Source organism: Leptosomus discolor, chromosome 19, assembly GCF_034619465.1.
Source record: "Leptosomus discolor isolate bLepDis1 chromosome 19, bLepDis1.hap2, whole genome shotgun sequence".
In the NCBI taxonomy this organism is placed as follows: Eukaryota; Metazoa; Chordata; class Aves; order Leptosomiformes; family Leptosomidae; genus Leptosomus; species Leptosomus discolor.
The window spans coordinates 2,404,612-2,421,190 of NC_141409.1; the positions used below are offsets into that span (position 1 = coordinate 2,404,612).

Genomic DNA, 16,579 nt, shown 5'->3' on the forward strand with positions numbered 1-16,579 from the left:
CGAGGCGAGGAAGAAGAGCAGCCCAGGTGATGAAGGAGCATTACCCGGCCTCCTCCTTCTGCCGAGCACGTACGCAGCAGCACTTGGGTGTTTCTGGAGGCCCCAGCTTCACGCCGTCAGCGGTCGCCTGCTACAGGGAGAGCCGAAACCCTCGGTCACCCATCAGCAATACACATTTCTGCAAGGAGGTGGCAGAGCTCAAAGCAGTGTGCAAGCCCTGAGGTCTGTAACCCTGTTAAGGACCGGACCGGGCAGTATGGAAGGCATGGCTCAGCAGTTTAGGGATCCAGCCTCCATCCTCACGAAGCCCAATTAGGTGTGCAGAGAATTAGGATGCTGGCCTGCTGAACCTGCTGCCCGCCACTCTCCCCCTCGCACACAGACCGATGGAGAGCCGCGGTGCCGAGCGCTCCCGGGTAACCGGCCAGGCGTCTGCGGGACACGCGCAGCAGTGAGAGCTGGGATTCTCCTCCAGAGCAACAGTAACACCTCAGCAAAACTTGGGACGGTCTGTAGAGGACAGCTGAATAAAATCAGCTCCAAAATGCCAAAGCCTTAAATGCAGGTAAATACATGATTCAGAAACACAGAGCAGTTTGACAAATAATAGCATCTTCCCATGCCTAATGGTATAAAACATGCAGCTGTTCCACCACCACAATTTACAGGGAAGGCATTTCTCCTGGAAGTAAGAGAACACTTAGTATATATTCCTAGCCAGATTGATTACCCCTATTTATACTGTAAACTAAGACAGCACGTACTAAAAAGCCATATAGTTAAACAGTTCCAGACTCCAGGTCATGGGCAAGGGGTCAGTTTTATCTCGTATGCTGCTGAGTCTTTTGCGTTTCTTACAGATATCACAGAGTTTTCTGCAGCACGGTTTTGTGTGTGTGCTTATTCTTGTGGTATTTCAACAACCATGAGGAAGAATGCTGCTATTTTATGTGATCTCAGGGAACTGGAGAATCCATAAAGTTTTTTAAGGGCTTTTTTAAAATAGCAAAGAAGCCAGCATGCCACTATATAACAACTGCAATCTGTTCTCGGAACAATAAAACCACAAGACTGAATGCCATATCTTATATCTGCATATATACATTTATCCTGAAGTAAGATCAACCCATGTTATGTCAATCCCATCTGCACTGTGTTACATCATTCTCCTCTTATAGACAACCTGCACAGCTGGACAACTCTCATTTTCGCTAGAAGTTACAGATACAGTTTCAACAACCGGCATCAGACACAAGCAGAGGTCTAGAAAATGCCCTCTGGTGTGTTTGCTCAGGAGCCATTGCTATTCCTACAACACTTGTGCCGTTCCACCAGGCCAGGAGACCCTGCGAGCTCAACCACAAGGCACTGAGCCAGACTTCACTGAAGCGTTCAGCTGGCTTGCTTATTCCTAAGAGAAAGCTCATTTTCTAGCCAGATTTGCAGTTCCTTCTCTTTCTCTCTTTAGACACTGATAAGATGAGAGATGTTGAAGTTGCAAGTCGGTTTATATTACAGGTTTTGAAGGGATAGGTTTCAGCGTGTTACTGTAACAAACACGAGAGTGAAATTGGAAGAGATGGAGATTTGAGCTAACACAATTAAAATTTCTTAACAACAATCCACAGATATCCAGTGCCAAACACAATCTGGAGTCATCAACTAGCATGGACATGAATTAACCTAATAGCTTCTGAAAACAAAAAAAAAAGTCCTAAAAAAAATCCTCCTATTAAAGTAATTAAGTGTTATCAGAATCACAGAGCCATAATTAAACACGGTTTATAATTAAAACAGCGTGTGTCCTAGACAGGGAACACAGCAACAAGAGACTATAACCATGATAGTCAATGCCAAAACACTTGCCAAATACCAAAAATCAGAAAACCAGCAGAGTTTCTAGCAAGGCTGCAGATGCAGTGCTGCTGCTCTTCTGACTTTGTCATCAGCCCTTCTGACAGATGTTAACACACTCAGAACTCCCCGCAGCTTTGCAAGATGTTGCCAAAGTTCAAGCAGAAATCTTGGGAACCAAGTAGAGGACACTGAGTGCAAGACCCAAAAAGCCGAAGCAGTGCCTGCTGGGCAGGAAACAGCAAGCGAGCATGAACTTTACTCAAACCAGCCTTGTCCTACCTGGCAGCGGCTGAAGATATCTGCCAGGGATACTTGGACGTTGAAGTGCTTCAGAACCTGCAGGGCCTGTTCTTTTGCCTTTTCTGAGCAGTTCACAGAGAAACACCTTCCTTCTGCTACCTGGGACTGCAGCTTCAAAAGACAAGTCGTAAACCAAAAAGACAATAAATGAGGCACTCCATGCATCATGATCCATGGGTTTTTTCCTAACACACTTGGTTTGTTTTTAATTATAAACAATATTCGGAGTTAGTATGTGTTTACAGTCTAAACTTTGATCTAACGAGCACAATTGGCAATTTAACACTTAGCCACTGCTGCAATAGCTCTGAGACTACTGAAGCACTGCAGCATTTTTATATGTATGAAACATGATTGCCCAAGTCCTCTTCAACTTATAATTTGGCGGTGCGGTGCTGACAGGGATAGCACGAGGAAACGGAATTGAATCACAGCTTTCACATGAAACCTGGCCAGATCCCCCACAGTATGCAAAAGCACAATGATGGAGATGATGTCCAATGGCAGTTTTTACCACTTCATGTTTCGCCTGGGGTTCACTGATGGCCAACGAATTTGAAGTGGTTGATGTGGACAGTCCCTCGAAGTTTGTTACACATTTAGCAGAGAAGTTTGTATCTGGGAACAAGGACTGGGAAGTTCCAGACACATCTTTATGAACATGATGAGTGCTCACGGCGAGGTGGGATCAGCTACACGCAAGTAAAGGAGCCTAGCAGAGCCATCCTGGCCCTGCGTAGGGCGTTAAAGGCAAAGGAACAAAGGGAACCAGACATTTCCCAGGACAGTATCATACACTGGGCAGCAGCTATTTTCCTTTTGCAATTCCTACACAGCACTTTGAAGTTAAAGCTTTGCCAAATAAGATTGTGCTGGATGCTGAATTACCTATTACATCAACCGTACGCTCAAGGAACTACAGTCTGGATCAGAAATCTGTGGTGTGACATGGCTGCACTTGCCTCGCAGTCTCATCACGGGGGGAGTTTTCTTCAACACTCAGCTATTATGTAAGAAATGAGCAACCTCCACTCTGCAAATGCTCCAACTGGCTACCTGAGTAGTTGGGAGCTTTTGTATTGACAGTTTGTAACAGAGAAGTCCTGCATCCTGCCTCATGTGTGCAATCCAGAGCAGTCTCACTCTTCCAAATGCATTTTTGGGCAGTAACAAAGTGCAAAGGACCTGCAGCAGGCACTGTGACATTGCAACCACTGACTCAGTACGTTCCCGCCACACTCTGTTTTGAAGTGTGTCTCGTGAAGGGCTCCGAACATCTGGTGCCCAGGGTAAGGCTGGGTTTTGCTTTGGGTTTTTTGTGTATCTATAGGAACACAAAACCTCTACAGCTTCCACCAGGACCCATGCTTAGTGGCTTCATTCTCTCCCTTCCAAGCTTGAAGAAACGTCTTCAAGTGTTGAAACTATGTCAGTGTGGAGCCAGTCAGTAAACAAGAATCTTTGTGATAAAAAGCATGGGAATTGAGCTGCCTTTCACCTGCCAGCGAGGCCAAACAGAAACACTTTGTTCTGGATTGCTTGGCTTGATTTCCACCCCCCACCCCCAGTGGAGAGCAATCGCCCTCCCCACCGATGCAGTACTGAGTATAAAGCAAATTTCACCCTGAGCTCTGGTCTTTCAGAACAGCAAACCTCTCAAGACCCTTAATGTAGCTTTCAGTGCAGAAAACATGAAAAAGCCAAGCCAGCTGTTGCATTCATATCTGACTTTTCCTCTTCTCTACACTGCACATCCCAGACCATCCAACAATACATAGCCAGAAAAACGCCAGAAGCTCTGAACACTTACAGTCTGATATGGGAGTCCAGAGGTTAAAATGACTCTTCCTTCCTGCCAGGCAATCTGGAAAAAACAGAAAAAAAATCATAATGACCATGGGCTGAAGTTACATTGGGTTCAAGCTTTCATTTCAGTCAAAGCAGAGAGAACATGAACTGGCCATATCTGCTGTTGATGTACACTAGGCCAAGAGTATCTGGGTCTGGTCCAACAATACACTCTTGACAGCAACAGCAGCTCAAGGTATTGCTCGCTCACTACATGTCCCCTCCCTGCCAATACCCGCCTTGCCTCACGTGTGCTGGAACAAGCTCCTTGTGCATCTGCACCGCAGATGGCCCAGGGAACCGATCCACCTTGAAATAAACCTATCAGAAACCTTTCTATCTTTTTTTTTTTTCCCCCTTAACCCAGACTATTTCTGTTTCCCCAGTCTGGTTCACAAAGAAGCAAGCAGTTCTGTTTGCATAGCAACGCACAGGGGAGAAAGGAAAAAATAACCTAAGCAGGTAATTCCAGCAAAAAAAACGTACCACTAAATGTGTCTGCAAACTTCATAGGCATTAACAGAACGATGCTCGCTCCACTCCTTAAAGATAAGGCGCTGCTATTCTCCCAGCAGCCCAAGACACAGAAATTATGCACCCTTTCCAGGCTGCAAAGCACATCTCCATGGGAGTTTATCACCTCCTGACTCACGCTTTTATCAGAGGTCTTGTCCTTCAAGGGAAAGGTCTGCACGGAATTATCAGGGGACTCACTACCCGCACCTCTGACCTCCGCAACGGAGTCAGAGACACTTTCAAATGGTTTGGTGCCAAAAGGAGATACTAAATCTGGAACTGCAATTCTTCACAAGGACGAAAGTGTGACTGATCTTCATATGGCTAAATGACATCTCTCCCTCCCAGCCCTTCCTCTGCCAGCCCGTAGGAGGGAAATCGTTTCATGGCCATAGCGATACAAGGATTCCCATGTGAACCAGCACTTCAGCTCTGCTAGTGCTGACAAGAGATTGGCACTTCAAGGTAGGCACAGGGTTATTTCTCTCCTCTGGCTTGGATTCTGTTGGAAGCCCTCGTATTTTTCACTGTTTCCAGATGTGTGTCATGGAGGTCTCTCTTCTGGACCAGAGTTTCAGAAGCTCTCTCTGGATCACTCTTTAACCCCGGCAGGAGGACACACTTGGGATCAGAGTCCTGCTGCTCTTCCCAGACAGTCTGACAGCACCAAGCATAGCCAGGGAACACCAAAAAAAATAAACCAAGATTTTTAGGCTCTGTCTTGGATAGCTGTTTTTTTAAGACCCACTGGACCCATGGCCACATGAAACAAGGGGAGAAGGCCCTGAAGGCACAAACTCCCTGTGCAGTCAACTAAGCAACCATTTTTTTTTCCTATCTTGACCTTTCAGGTAGCTGCTTCCCTCCTGTTTTTGTAAGGTCACTCTTTGGCTGACAGTTCTGCACTGAGAAAGTGATTGGCAACAACATCTAAAGCATCTTTGTACAGGCAAAATTACCAGATTTCTTTCAAAATAAATCCTCTCTCTCAATAAAGGAAAAAATCCAGGAACAGGAACCTTGAAGTGGCAGCAGAGACACCCCGTGCTGCACGCGATCCTAGTACATGCAGTTTGGGTTCCTGAACAGCCCTGCCAACAAACCACCCTCATGGCACATTAGCAAGAGAAGTCCAGTAAGGCAACAGCAAAAGTTCACCACAGTGATTTGCTGACAAGGAAAAAGAGATGTGAAATTCCTTCAGACCCATGTGTGCTTCAGGGTAAGTCTGAGGATTTCACAGCTGGAACACTCCACTCTGACTTCCTGCATCCAGGGTTAATTAGTTCAAGCTTGATAAATCCCCTTATCTAAATGGCTCTGCAGAGACAGGCAAAGAACATCAAATAAAAAGGAGAAAAGCAATAACTCTTCCAGCATGTTTTTCTGCCTCTGGAACAACGACTGGGAGAAGCACGCAGAGCCAGAAAAGCCATGTGATAGCAAACATCTGACTGAAACCATGGAGGATACGTGCTGGAGAAAAGGGCATGATTCCTTCTTTTCCACTGAAGGAAGTAACGGAAGGCAGCACTGGGACCATCCGGGAGACGTGTGCTTGGAGATGCAGATAAAAGGAAAAGAACGACCAGAGTAGATGTTGGGGTGGGTGTCACGGACTTGTGCTCCATCCCAAGTGCTGCAGAGAGGGCATTGGCCTCAGTTTCACAATGTATTAAAAAGATAATATCAACTTCCTCTGGAAAAGGCTTAGACCTTTTGGATAGAAAGCACTCCCTAATAAACTGGTGTTATTATTTAGGACTTAATGTGCCCGTCTGTTCAGCCAACTTTCACCTTGCAGAGATGAACAAACTCAAATGAATTACTACGAGAGAGACCTGGAAGGGCAACAACTGATGAGAGAGGGCAGAGAGAGACCTTGTTTCAAAGCCAGCACCAGCAGCAGAATGATTCATGATAACGCAAAGAAGGTTTCAAGAAACAGCAGCACAATGCTGAGATTTGTAATTTAAAATTTGCCAAGCCCATGCAAGACGTGTGTTGGGCAATGCCACGTGCCCTTGAAAGGGGCAAACCAGTGCTCCCTCTGCAAGGCAGGCGTCCAGGAAAAGCTGTGACCCTGCCTTGCTGTGGCAGAGGTGAAGCAGTGATCCTGAGCCTGGGCCAACAATGTCCCAGTTCAGTCAAAAAGGGAGTGGACAGAAAGCATCTGCTCCAGGATGTGTGCTGGAAAAGCACCCAGACAAGGACCTACTAGAGAAGTGGGTGTCAAACCTCAATCCAACCCTGAAGCCCCTTACCTGTTACCTCAGGCTCTTTTAAAACAGACAGTAAACCAAGAGCTGAATAGCTATGAACACACTCAGTCCAGTCCTGCAGTGCACTTGCTGTGCTGCTGGTATTTCACCCCCAGACTTCTCTTCATCATTCCTGAAAACCACAAGCTGTGCAGAGTTATTGTACAGTGATCTTGTAATGCGGCCTGAAGTACCACACCAAAACCATCGACCCAATTTTGTTTCTTAATGTAGACCCATTTGTATCCAGGTCTCCAGGGAAAGTCATTCTCCTCCTGCTAACCAAACATCAAAAGCAAAGGCTTGATCTTAGAGGCAGAACAGTTCTTCATCTGCCCTCTGCGAATTTACTCTGCAGACTGTTGGGGAGGTAAAAAGACAAGCAAACCTGAAGAATGTTGTTTGCATCAAAAACATGGAAAAAGACATTCAAAGCTGAGATGAGATCAGAGATTAGATTCCCCCATCACACAAAGCTCTGCTCACTGCAGTATCAGAAGTCTCCTTTGTGTCCCATGGCTCCAAACCAGTCCAGGGCAGTTTAGATCCAGGCGCACGTTGCCCTAACTGGCTCCTCGGATCCATCCAGGCCTGGCTCTCCTCTCCGACTTGCTGTTTCACCTGGAGTTTTGGGGGAGTAGGTATAACCTTGCAAGGAAACCTTCTACACAATGGGAGCTGCAGGAAGCCAATTCTACCTACCTTCTGGTTATTAGCACACTTCAAAAGACACCAGGTTTGCCTTAGCGTGCAAACTATTCTTAGGGTGAGGATGATTCTGAAGACCAAGAGCACAGTCCGTTAAAAAAATAAAACAAACCAATGCACAACTCAACTGAAGGTGCTTTGGGATTCCACCAAGTCTCCTCGTAGAAATCAGTGACCTAAGAGACTGTCAAAATTTTCTTATAAGCTTCTGCTCCACTCTTGAAGTGCAACATTGCCAGATCTACTGTAGTCATTTCAGGCTGGTTGGTGATCCTTCAAGGTTAGTATGAGAAGCATCCCACTGCTCTACCTGATTCTGCAAAATTGCAGAGAAAAGACGAATGCTCACTGAAACTCTTCCACCTCCTTTCAATTATCCATCTAGAAGGCCCAAAAGATAGGTTTAAGATTCTCTGTAAAGAGAAGATTGCAGAAGATACAATGAAAGACCTGGCTAGAAACACAACATAGGCATAGGACGCGATTTAAGTAACGAAAAAGGTATTAATTGGGAGTAACACATTGCTTATAGGAATAAGCACAAATGCAGAGGGTGGCTTACCCCAGTAACAGCACCTGCACAGAAGGATGCTGCAGAAGAGAGATGGAATCTCTGCTTTCTTTACCAGATGGAGTCATTCCTTACCTTGGCATGGCATCAGAAGCCCCTGGTGCATGTGGCTGGATGCAGACAGCCCTTCTCAAGAGAGGCCTCCCTATTTCGCCACGCAGCAGGCAGCCAGGCTTGGGCCAGCCTGGGCCACTACCCAAAGCCCTCCAGAAGGGCCCCCCCACTCAAGGGGCAAGACTGGAGCAGCGCTGCCAGGCCAGGTTTCAGGGAAAGCATGTGGTGAATCCCTCTGGCTCCCAAAGCCCTGGCTGCTAAAGCCAGGTAAAGGTGCTGATCCAGCACATCTGGTACCAATTTCATCCCCCAGCTGCGTACCTGCTTTGCCAAACGCTTGCGTGCGTTGTGCGAGAGCAGCTCGGACGTGAACGTGACATGGTAAAACGTTCCTGCCACCCGCCAAACGGGCAGACTCGGAAAATGACACAGCACCCGTACTTGGACACAAAGCTGCGCTTCCCATGGAGGCTGCCTTTTTTTTTTTTGGAAGGATGGGCTGTGAGCTCTTTGCCTTCAACATGAGGACAGATTTAACCAGAGAAATTTTCACTACAAATTTGGCGATTCAGGAGTCCTGGGCACAAGGAGATGTGCAATATGATTGAAAAATCATTTCAGTGAAATGACTTTAACGAAGAACACACACTAACTCTGTACACACTTAGGTGTTCCTGGTGACACTAGTTTGAGACTGTGTTGGGACAACACCCAAACTGTCTATCTTGTATTCAGTGACCAGGATCCAAACCTTTCTCCCAGTCTTTGCAATAACATTGACAAGTTTTCAGGGGTAGGGTGGTCAACATTCAACCTTTATTAAATCAGGAGCAGCCAGATATAAAGCCGGGTGGGAGGAGTCTATTTTTATCTTTGATTATCCAAGCACAGATCAAAGGCTCTGCAATACAGTAACGCTCCAAAGGCTTTTGATAGTGAAAGGATGTTTGTCCGGTCACCATAGAGAAAGCAATGTAAAACATCCTGTCCATAGCACGATAAGGTATCAGGATGAGAAGCGGAGACAGGGCTCTGGGGGGAGGCAGTGAGAACTAGTTTGTTTAAATGACTTGTGCGAGTTTGGCAGAGATGAGATATTAATTATTTCTGCAGAAGTTAGAGCCTGCCCAGGACTCAGGCCAAGCAGACATCTGAAGAGGAAACATCCTGTGCACCAGGCCGGCTGATCAGTGCACGTTTGATAGCAACCCACTGTGTGGGCTGGATATCTCCATTTCTGGCATAGCAGAAATATGTCTGAAATGAAGAAGCATGTGTCTCCTCTCTGAGAGGCAGAGGGTCAAAGTTGTTTTGGGAGTCCAGATCAATGTTCATTGCCCCATGTATGTTAGAGACTTTTCCTTTCCCAAATATTTCACTGCAAGCTGTGGCTGATCACCTTTGAGTCATCTCACAAGGTGGTAGCTAGCTAGGGCATTATATGGCAATTTATTATGGAAATTTTCCCTTTCACATTGAATACCCATCTTTTGATTACAGTTCTGCTTGATTGACCCAGGCACAAGGCAAGCAAATACCTTCCCTGTAAGCCCAAACTGGAGGCCATTAGAAACTTAAGTGAATTTTGGGTTCCTTTCTCTGCTTTTTGTCTTGTTGCCAACACACCAAAGACACTTGAGACAGCAGGTCACATCTTTACACTTTGCTTGTGTTCTTCTACTGAGCGGCAACATCCCAGCTGTTAGTGAGACAAACGTACAGACACAAATAGGATTTGAGATCACAGCACTCTGCTCACCTCCTCTCTCCTGGAAATGGAGAACCAAGCCCACACACTACTGCAGGGACTAGCTAATCCCAGCTGCCACGTGGGACAGCTGCTCAGGCTGAACCAGAGAGCTGGGTCTCTGCACAGGCACTGGAGGAAGGATGCGCTGGGCAGCTCCTGCCAACCCACTGCCTGTTCGGCACGAGAGACCAAGCAGCGCAGTTATACAGTGAGCAGCAGGCCTTCCCCAAGGAGCGCAGCTCACAGAATCACAGAACGTCAGGGGTTGGAAGGGACCTCAAAAGATCACCCAGTCCAACCCCCCTGCCAGAGCAGGACCACCCAGAGCAGGTCACACAGGAATGCATCCAGGAGGGTTTTGAATGTCTCCAGAGAAGGAGACTCCACCACCTCTCTGCGCAGCCTGTTCCAGGGCTCTGTCACCCTCACGGGGAAAAGGTTTTTCCTGATGTTACTGTGGAACCTCCTGTGGTCCAGCTTGCACCCATTGCCCCTTGTCCTGTCACTGGCCATCACCGAGAAGAGCCCGACTCCATCCTCCTGACACTCGCCCTTCACGTATTTATAAACATTGATGAGGTCACCCCTCAGTCTCCTCTTCTCCAAGCTCAGGAGACTCAGCTCCCTCAGCCTTTCCTCATAAGGGAGATGTTCCACCCCCTTCATCACCTTTGGGGCTCTGTGCTGGAGCTATGAACACACAGAGCTGGGACAAAGGTTGGACTCGACGATCTTGAAGGTCTCTTCCAACCAAAACTGTTCTATGATTCTATGTGCACACACGTGACTCACCTCAGCAGCTTTCCTATGGTCATCCTCATTCTCCAGCATCTGGACATCTACCCCAAGGCAGCGAAGATAGCGCCCGAGGCCTTGCAGCATGTTATCACAGACCACGCTGAACTCCTTTGGGGAGATGGGAGCCAGGGGACATGAGGTCTCCTTTTTGGATGCTTTGCACTGCTACGAAAAAGCAAGAACAAGGTAAGCAGCAGAACAGAAGGCTGATTTCCAGTACATTTGTGTTTTGCCTCCCTGCATTCACCTGCCACAGCAAATCCAGCTGTCCCCTTCCACCTGTATAACTATTTCCCCCATGCTCTGCAACATCTCTAGCCTTTCCTTCGTATCCTTTCTACATCACCCACCTACCACTTGGGCCGGAGGCAGCACATGATGGGGCTAATTCTGAATTAGCCATTCACTCACTGGTTAGCTGGCCACCCAAACTGAGGATCTGCAGCCTTTCCCTGGAGAAATGCCAACCTGGCCTTCTGTGCTCTACACAGACATTCATTTTCATGAAGTCACAGAGACACATCTTCAAGACTGCTGTTCCCCTATCGAATCAGGCTGCAATTAATATGCATGTGCCAAAGTTACCATTTGGGAAGGGGATCTGACAGAGGGAGAAACAGGTAGACAAAGCAACCACGTCAGCTTTCTTATCTTCGGAAGTTTAAAAATAGGCAGTGCCTGAATTCTGTTTATTTTATTTCCAATGTCTGCTGCTGGGGGAGTTCCTGCAGTTGGAGACTTTGTCGTTGGGAGGCTCCCATAAGTACAATAGCAAAATTAATGGAGAAGGGAAGTTATTAAGGAACCTCCGATGTTCAGCTTTTGCCTCCAAGAACTTCAATCAGCTGGGCTGACTGAAGGACACAGCCACCACCTACGCAGGGCTGCACCGCCCTGGCACCAGTGTTACCGCAGCACTGCCCAGCAGCTCCGCAGGAGCCAGCTCCAGCGTGGCAAGGCTCTGGCACACCACGCAGATACACCTGGGCTGCCCACGTGAACGAGCTCAGATCCGAGAGCTCAATCTGCGCGATGCTGCACCTCCCAGAAGCTGGTATGTGCACTCAAAGCTCTGTCAGCACTGGGTAGACTGGTCTGTCACTGGGTCCTGCAAGGACCTTGGTGGACGTGCCCTGAGACATCAGAGTGCTGGGACAGCAGACCCTTCAATGCAGAAGTAGCTGGAAGACACTAACCCTGTGCTGCTGCTGCTTCTGTTCAAACGGACGTAAAGGAGCAGCAGCTGGCTCTTAGCTCGTGTTTATTCAGTGGCCAGCAATGTCATACGTAGTTTTTTTCTCACGTTTCATGCCAGCAGAGAGCAAAAAGCTTATAAAGGAGAAGAGTGTCATTAGCCCCACTTCAGATAGTGGACCAGGGAACACACGGAAAGAGAGCTTGGAGTCATGTAGGATGCAGAGTCAGGAGAAATCTGCTGCTTTGAGTCCCAGTCCAGGTTTTACCGACTACCTCTCGGTTAATGAATCTGACTGTACAGAACACAAAGATGACCCGTGAGTTCACAAGGTAATTCAAGCCTGAAGTACTCACTTTTCCCATCTCTGCAGCAGCCAGTCAGATCTGTGGTAACGTACAATATTCCCATGACCACGGAGCGCTCAGGAAACTACTGAGCAGCTTTGTGTTCTGCTGCCTGCCTAAGACTAATGGGACACTGTACACTTACACACACTTGATAAGGAGGATCCTGAAAAGGTGGCTATAATCAATAGCATCTCAGCCCAACCGTGGAAGGTAGGATTGACTTCAGGAGCTAAGCACACTTTTGGGACTCCTCAGGAGGATACACAGCCATAGTGGGGCTTCTCAGTTAATAAACAAAACTGTTTCTTTGCTAATGTTTTCATAGGTGCATAAACAACCGGACGGTCACATTTTAAAAGTAAAACTTTATTACTGAGAGGGACATTCCAAGATATTTAAGCAGAGTCACACAGCTCCAAGTTATGGCACAGCCACTGGAGTTTTAGGGCTTTGCCATAACATATATTGCAGGGGAAGGCCAGTCACAGAGTACGTGGTGGTGGACAGAGAGACAGGGACAAGCCACCAGCAGAAAGACTTTTTTGATGTAATGTTTGTTTTTAACTTTGCAGACTTCTACTCTGGACACAATAAAGGAGGCATTCCTGATGTGAGACCGAAGTGTAGAAGCTCAGTTAAAAGCAAAAGTAAGGAAGTGAGAGTTTGGAAACCTCATCGATGCAACACCTAGGCCACAGAACTCGAACATACACCGCTGAGGAAACGTGGAAGGAGCATTCCTACCAGCAAGGTTAGCTGGATTCTGCCACACAGACCTGCACCAACCCCTTGCTAAGACAAATGAACCTCAAACCGCAGGGAAAGCTGAACCACGGCACGCGAAGGAGACAGTACATCTTACCAGTAAAGGGGAGGAGAGAGGAAGATGTTTGCTGCAAGAGTCCTGAGAACAGGCTGCAAACAGGCATGCCATGCATAGCTAATGGTGTGACTGAGAGACAAGGCAACATGTGATTTGCAGGGGTCTTGAGCAACAAGCAGCTCTTTGAAGATGTTTACAAACCTGTCCAGAAGGTGACGGTACTTCTTGTTTATTCAGCTGCTTCTTTGCCCTGGGTTTGATGCTCGGTTCTCCCACCAGACTCTCAGTCAGGTCTGATCTCAGACCAAAGCTCGCTGGGTCCTTACAGAGTTTCTCGTAGATCTCCAGCAAACAGTACGCATCTGAAGCTGAAAATAAGGGAATATGAGCCTCAGCTGGTTTCATTCAGAAGTAAAACAGAGGCTTTCCCGATGCAAGGAAGAGCCCTTACTTTTGTAAATGCCACTGAACACAAACCTGTGAAGCTCCAGCTCAGTAATGTCATACCCTGCACTCTGTTACAGATTCAGTGAGCGCCATAACCTAACAGGCGATCAGGGAGTCAAGGCAGAGGCGCTCGGAAAGCGACAGCCCTCTGCTGTCTCTGACTCCACCGTAACGCAAACCGTAGCGCGGCTGTTGGAGCCACCACGTCAGCCAGCTTCAGCCAAGCCTTTTCACTCTCCATTGTTACGGAGCAGCGGCTTGCCCACGGTTTGTTACCACATCTCGGCTGTAGGAAGGTAACTTCCCCACTAGATGCAGTATCTTAAAAAGTAATAACCGAGTTGTTTGCAATCACCTGCCCACACGCACTGCTGTGTGGCTTCTGTTCCTTGCAACGGGAACCGTCTAAGTCTCCAAGCCAGTTTTACAAGTCCTAGTGATTAACTTTTGTGGGAACTGTGTCAGCTTCAAGGATAGCTGAATTTAACAAAGGGCTGGTTCGCTTCAGTAGACTGTCCTTTCATGCCCCAGGAAAAGATTCAGACACAGACTTCTGACTCTGGGGTAATCAGCAATAAACTCCACTGGTCCCTCCACTGTGCTGCTGTTTCTGACACCACATCTACCCATTTTTAACCCTGCTCTAACAAGCACTTCACTAAGACAAATGAACATAGCACTTGTTTCCCAGAAAGGCTGTGAAATGAGGCAGAAGGAAGTGGACTTTCTTCCTTTAGACTACTGAGAGGAGAGTTTCCACTGAGGTGACATTTCATCAGACACAATCTGCAAAGCAGAGGAATTCTTTCATAAGCAAAATAATGAATCACTGCATAGTTTAAACTTCAGCCATTAAAGCCATGTCCGCAAAAGGACAAACATAACATGCGCTGCCTTCTCTGAACAGGAACTAATCTGCAAAGCCATTTTCTTCGTTTGGTACTTAACGAGTTTCCTGGTGACAGAGAACAGACAAACACAGCCTGTAAAGGACAATCTGTAGCACCTCACCACAGAGTGACCAGACCTGCATAGAGGATCTGTTCCTCCCGGAGAGGCCGTTTCTCCCAGTTAGACAGCTGCTCTGTTTTATCTAGAGGTTTCCCCAGCACATGTTGCACCAAGAGGCTGAGTCCTTTCTCTGGCTGCCTGAGCCCTCTATCCTTGTAGCTCTGCTCTGGGGACAGCACGTCGACCTTCCGGCCACCCTTCTTCCAGTCAATGGAGCTCTTCTGTAGCTGATGGAAAGAAAAAGACACAAAACACATGGTTATAAAACAACTACACGACCTCCTCTTCCAGTGGGTGCGGCCAAGCAGCAACCCTATAATTTTTATCTCTTGCCTGGCATATTGAATCTCATTGTCTCAGACAAGGGCTGGGATGGCATTAGATATATGCAGTGTCTGGTTATTTGTTTAACAAACACACTTGCTGGAAAGAAATCTATTTCATAGCCAGGGAAGGAAAAAAATTGCATTGTCATACAGCGTTGCATCAGAGCAGTGGGGCTGTGACTGTGACTTCCCAGAGGTTTGCAGAGTGCTCAGCCATGCTGGAGGCTGTTGGGCACCGACTCCATAAAAGAACAGCAGCAGTAGTGCAGCACCTTTCTCCTCCTAGTTCCAGTGAGAAAAGGTATTCCTGTATTACAGGGGGCAACGGCCTTTCTGCAGTTGCCATTTCTCAAATTAAACTGAGGCAATAGCTGTTGGCAGGTACTTCAGACCCTGCAGCACTTCCTAGGTTAAGCTATCAGTCCCAAAGATCTGGGTTCTCCCCAACCCACAGCCTTAAACACACACTGTAAATTTTACCCATTAAAATGGTTGTCCTTACCATTTCTGCAGACTGCTAAAAACTACTGTGTGCAAACCCAGAGACAGCTGTACCTCAGCTGAACAGAAATTCCTGTGCCGAATCCACCAGCAGCCCTCCCATGAACATTATGAGCTCTCTACAAATCATTAACTCCACAATATCTCCTTCGATACTGCATGATCTTGGAATATCAGAATTTCTACAAGAATTTACTCTTACCGAGGTCAAGTATGACTTGTGCTCAAAAACTTGTCCTAGCTGACTGGAGCTATGTCTCCTCTTCAATTGCTTTTTCGTAGCTGTTATACAGGCTATGAAAAAGGTTGTTAGTATATCAAGCTCTAACTTTCTAGTTGATGAAACCTAAACACTTCTTTCTTTAAAGAATCACATTACCCTCGAAATCACAAGCAGAAAAGGTCTATTTACTCATTTCGCCGTCTTCCTGCCAATGCAGGATACAAAAAGACAATGCTGTGAATTCGTGACAGTTATCAACAAGGACACGGGGGAGACAATTTTCCACATCTTCATGTGTTCTTCCTTACTTGTTTGTCTACTGTGAGCAGGTCCACCACACCTTGCGCTTGCTTATCCATGTCTTTCAAAGCAGAGCATGTGGCTGCAAGGCTGCTAAGGTCTCCAGACATCCCATAACCTGGAGGAAAAAAAAGTTGAAATCACACGGGTAGGTAAACTCAAGTCACAGCTAACGCACTGCAATTTTTTCTAGTTCAGAGTCAAAATGCTGACAACATATGTATAAACATTGGTGGAAAGACTGTTCAGATACGGACCAAGACAGATTCCCATCTCTCCTGTTCTGAGATACTCTTGCAGATCAAGACTGGAAGAGAAGAGGTGGATGAGAATCCCTGGGTTTGAGATCAACTTACTTAAAATCTACTAGGTCAGTGAAAGGCAACTATGAATTTGCCCTTGAACTGTGGGTTTAACAACTCCTGCCAAAAACACGGGTATGGTAAGCTGCAGAGCTCTGGTGTCCAGTACAGTGGCTTTGGGACAGGGACAGCAAACCCAGAAAACTCCGGATGGCAGAACTCCCTCGACCATTGATGGCTGGGTGCAAGTTTGGGTTTAGTATGGAACCAAAACAATCCCAAGTCTGAGGGGGGAGGCTAAATCAGAAATCTTGGGTCTGACCTGAAATGAGGAGACGTTTCTATCACTCCCAGTTACCCCGCTTCCTGGCATGGCAGTGTTTGAATACCCATGGATATAAAAGCTGGTTCTGTGTAAGTGGATTTAGAGAATGACAA

The 16,579-nt window shown here is 47.0% G+C and overlaps 1 protein-coding gene across 1 annotated transcript in view; it reads right to left on the minus strand.

Annotated features, from left to right (window-relative positions):
• Positions 1 to 16,579, minus strand: part of EXD3 (exonuclease 3'-5' domain containing 3) — a 199,180-nt gene that overhangs the window by 131,266 nt on the left and 51,335 nt on the right. The window contains exons 13-18 of the mRNA XM_086475917.1: positions 15,848 to 15,957; positions 14,506 to 14,716; positions 13,233 to 13,399; positions 10,658 to 10,828; positions 3,968 to 4,021; positions 2,137 to 2,268 (exon numbers count right to left, since the gene is read on the minus strand). Coding sequence (XP_086332043.1) covers positions 2,137 to 2,268; positions 3,968 to 4,021; positions 10,658 to 10,828; positions 13,233 to 13,399; positions 14,506 to 14,716; positions 15,848 to 15,957 — 845 coding nt within the window. The remainder of the gene's footprint in view (positions 1 to 2,136; positions 2,269 to 3,967; positions 4,022 to 10,657; positions 10,829 to 13,232; positions 13,400 to 14,505; positions 14,717 to 15,847; positions 15,958 to 16,579) is intronic.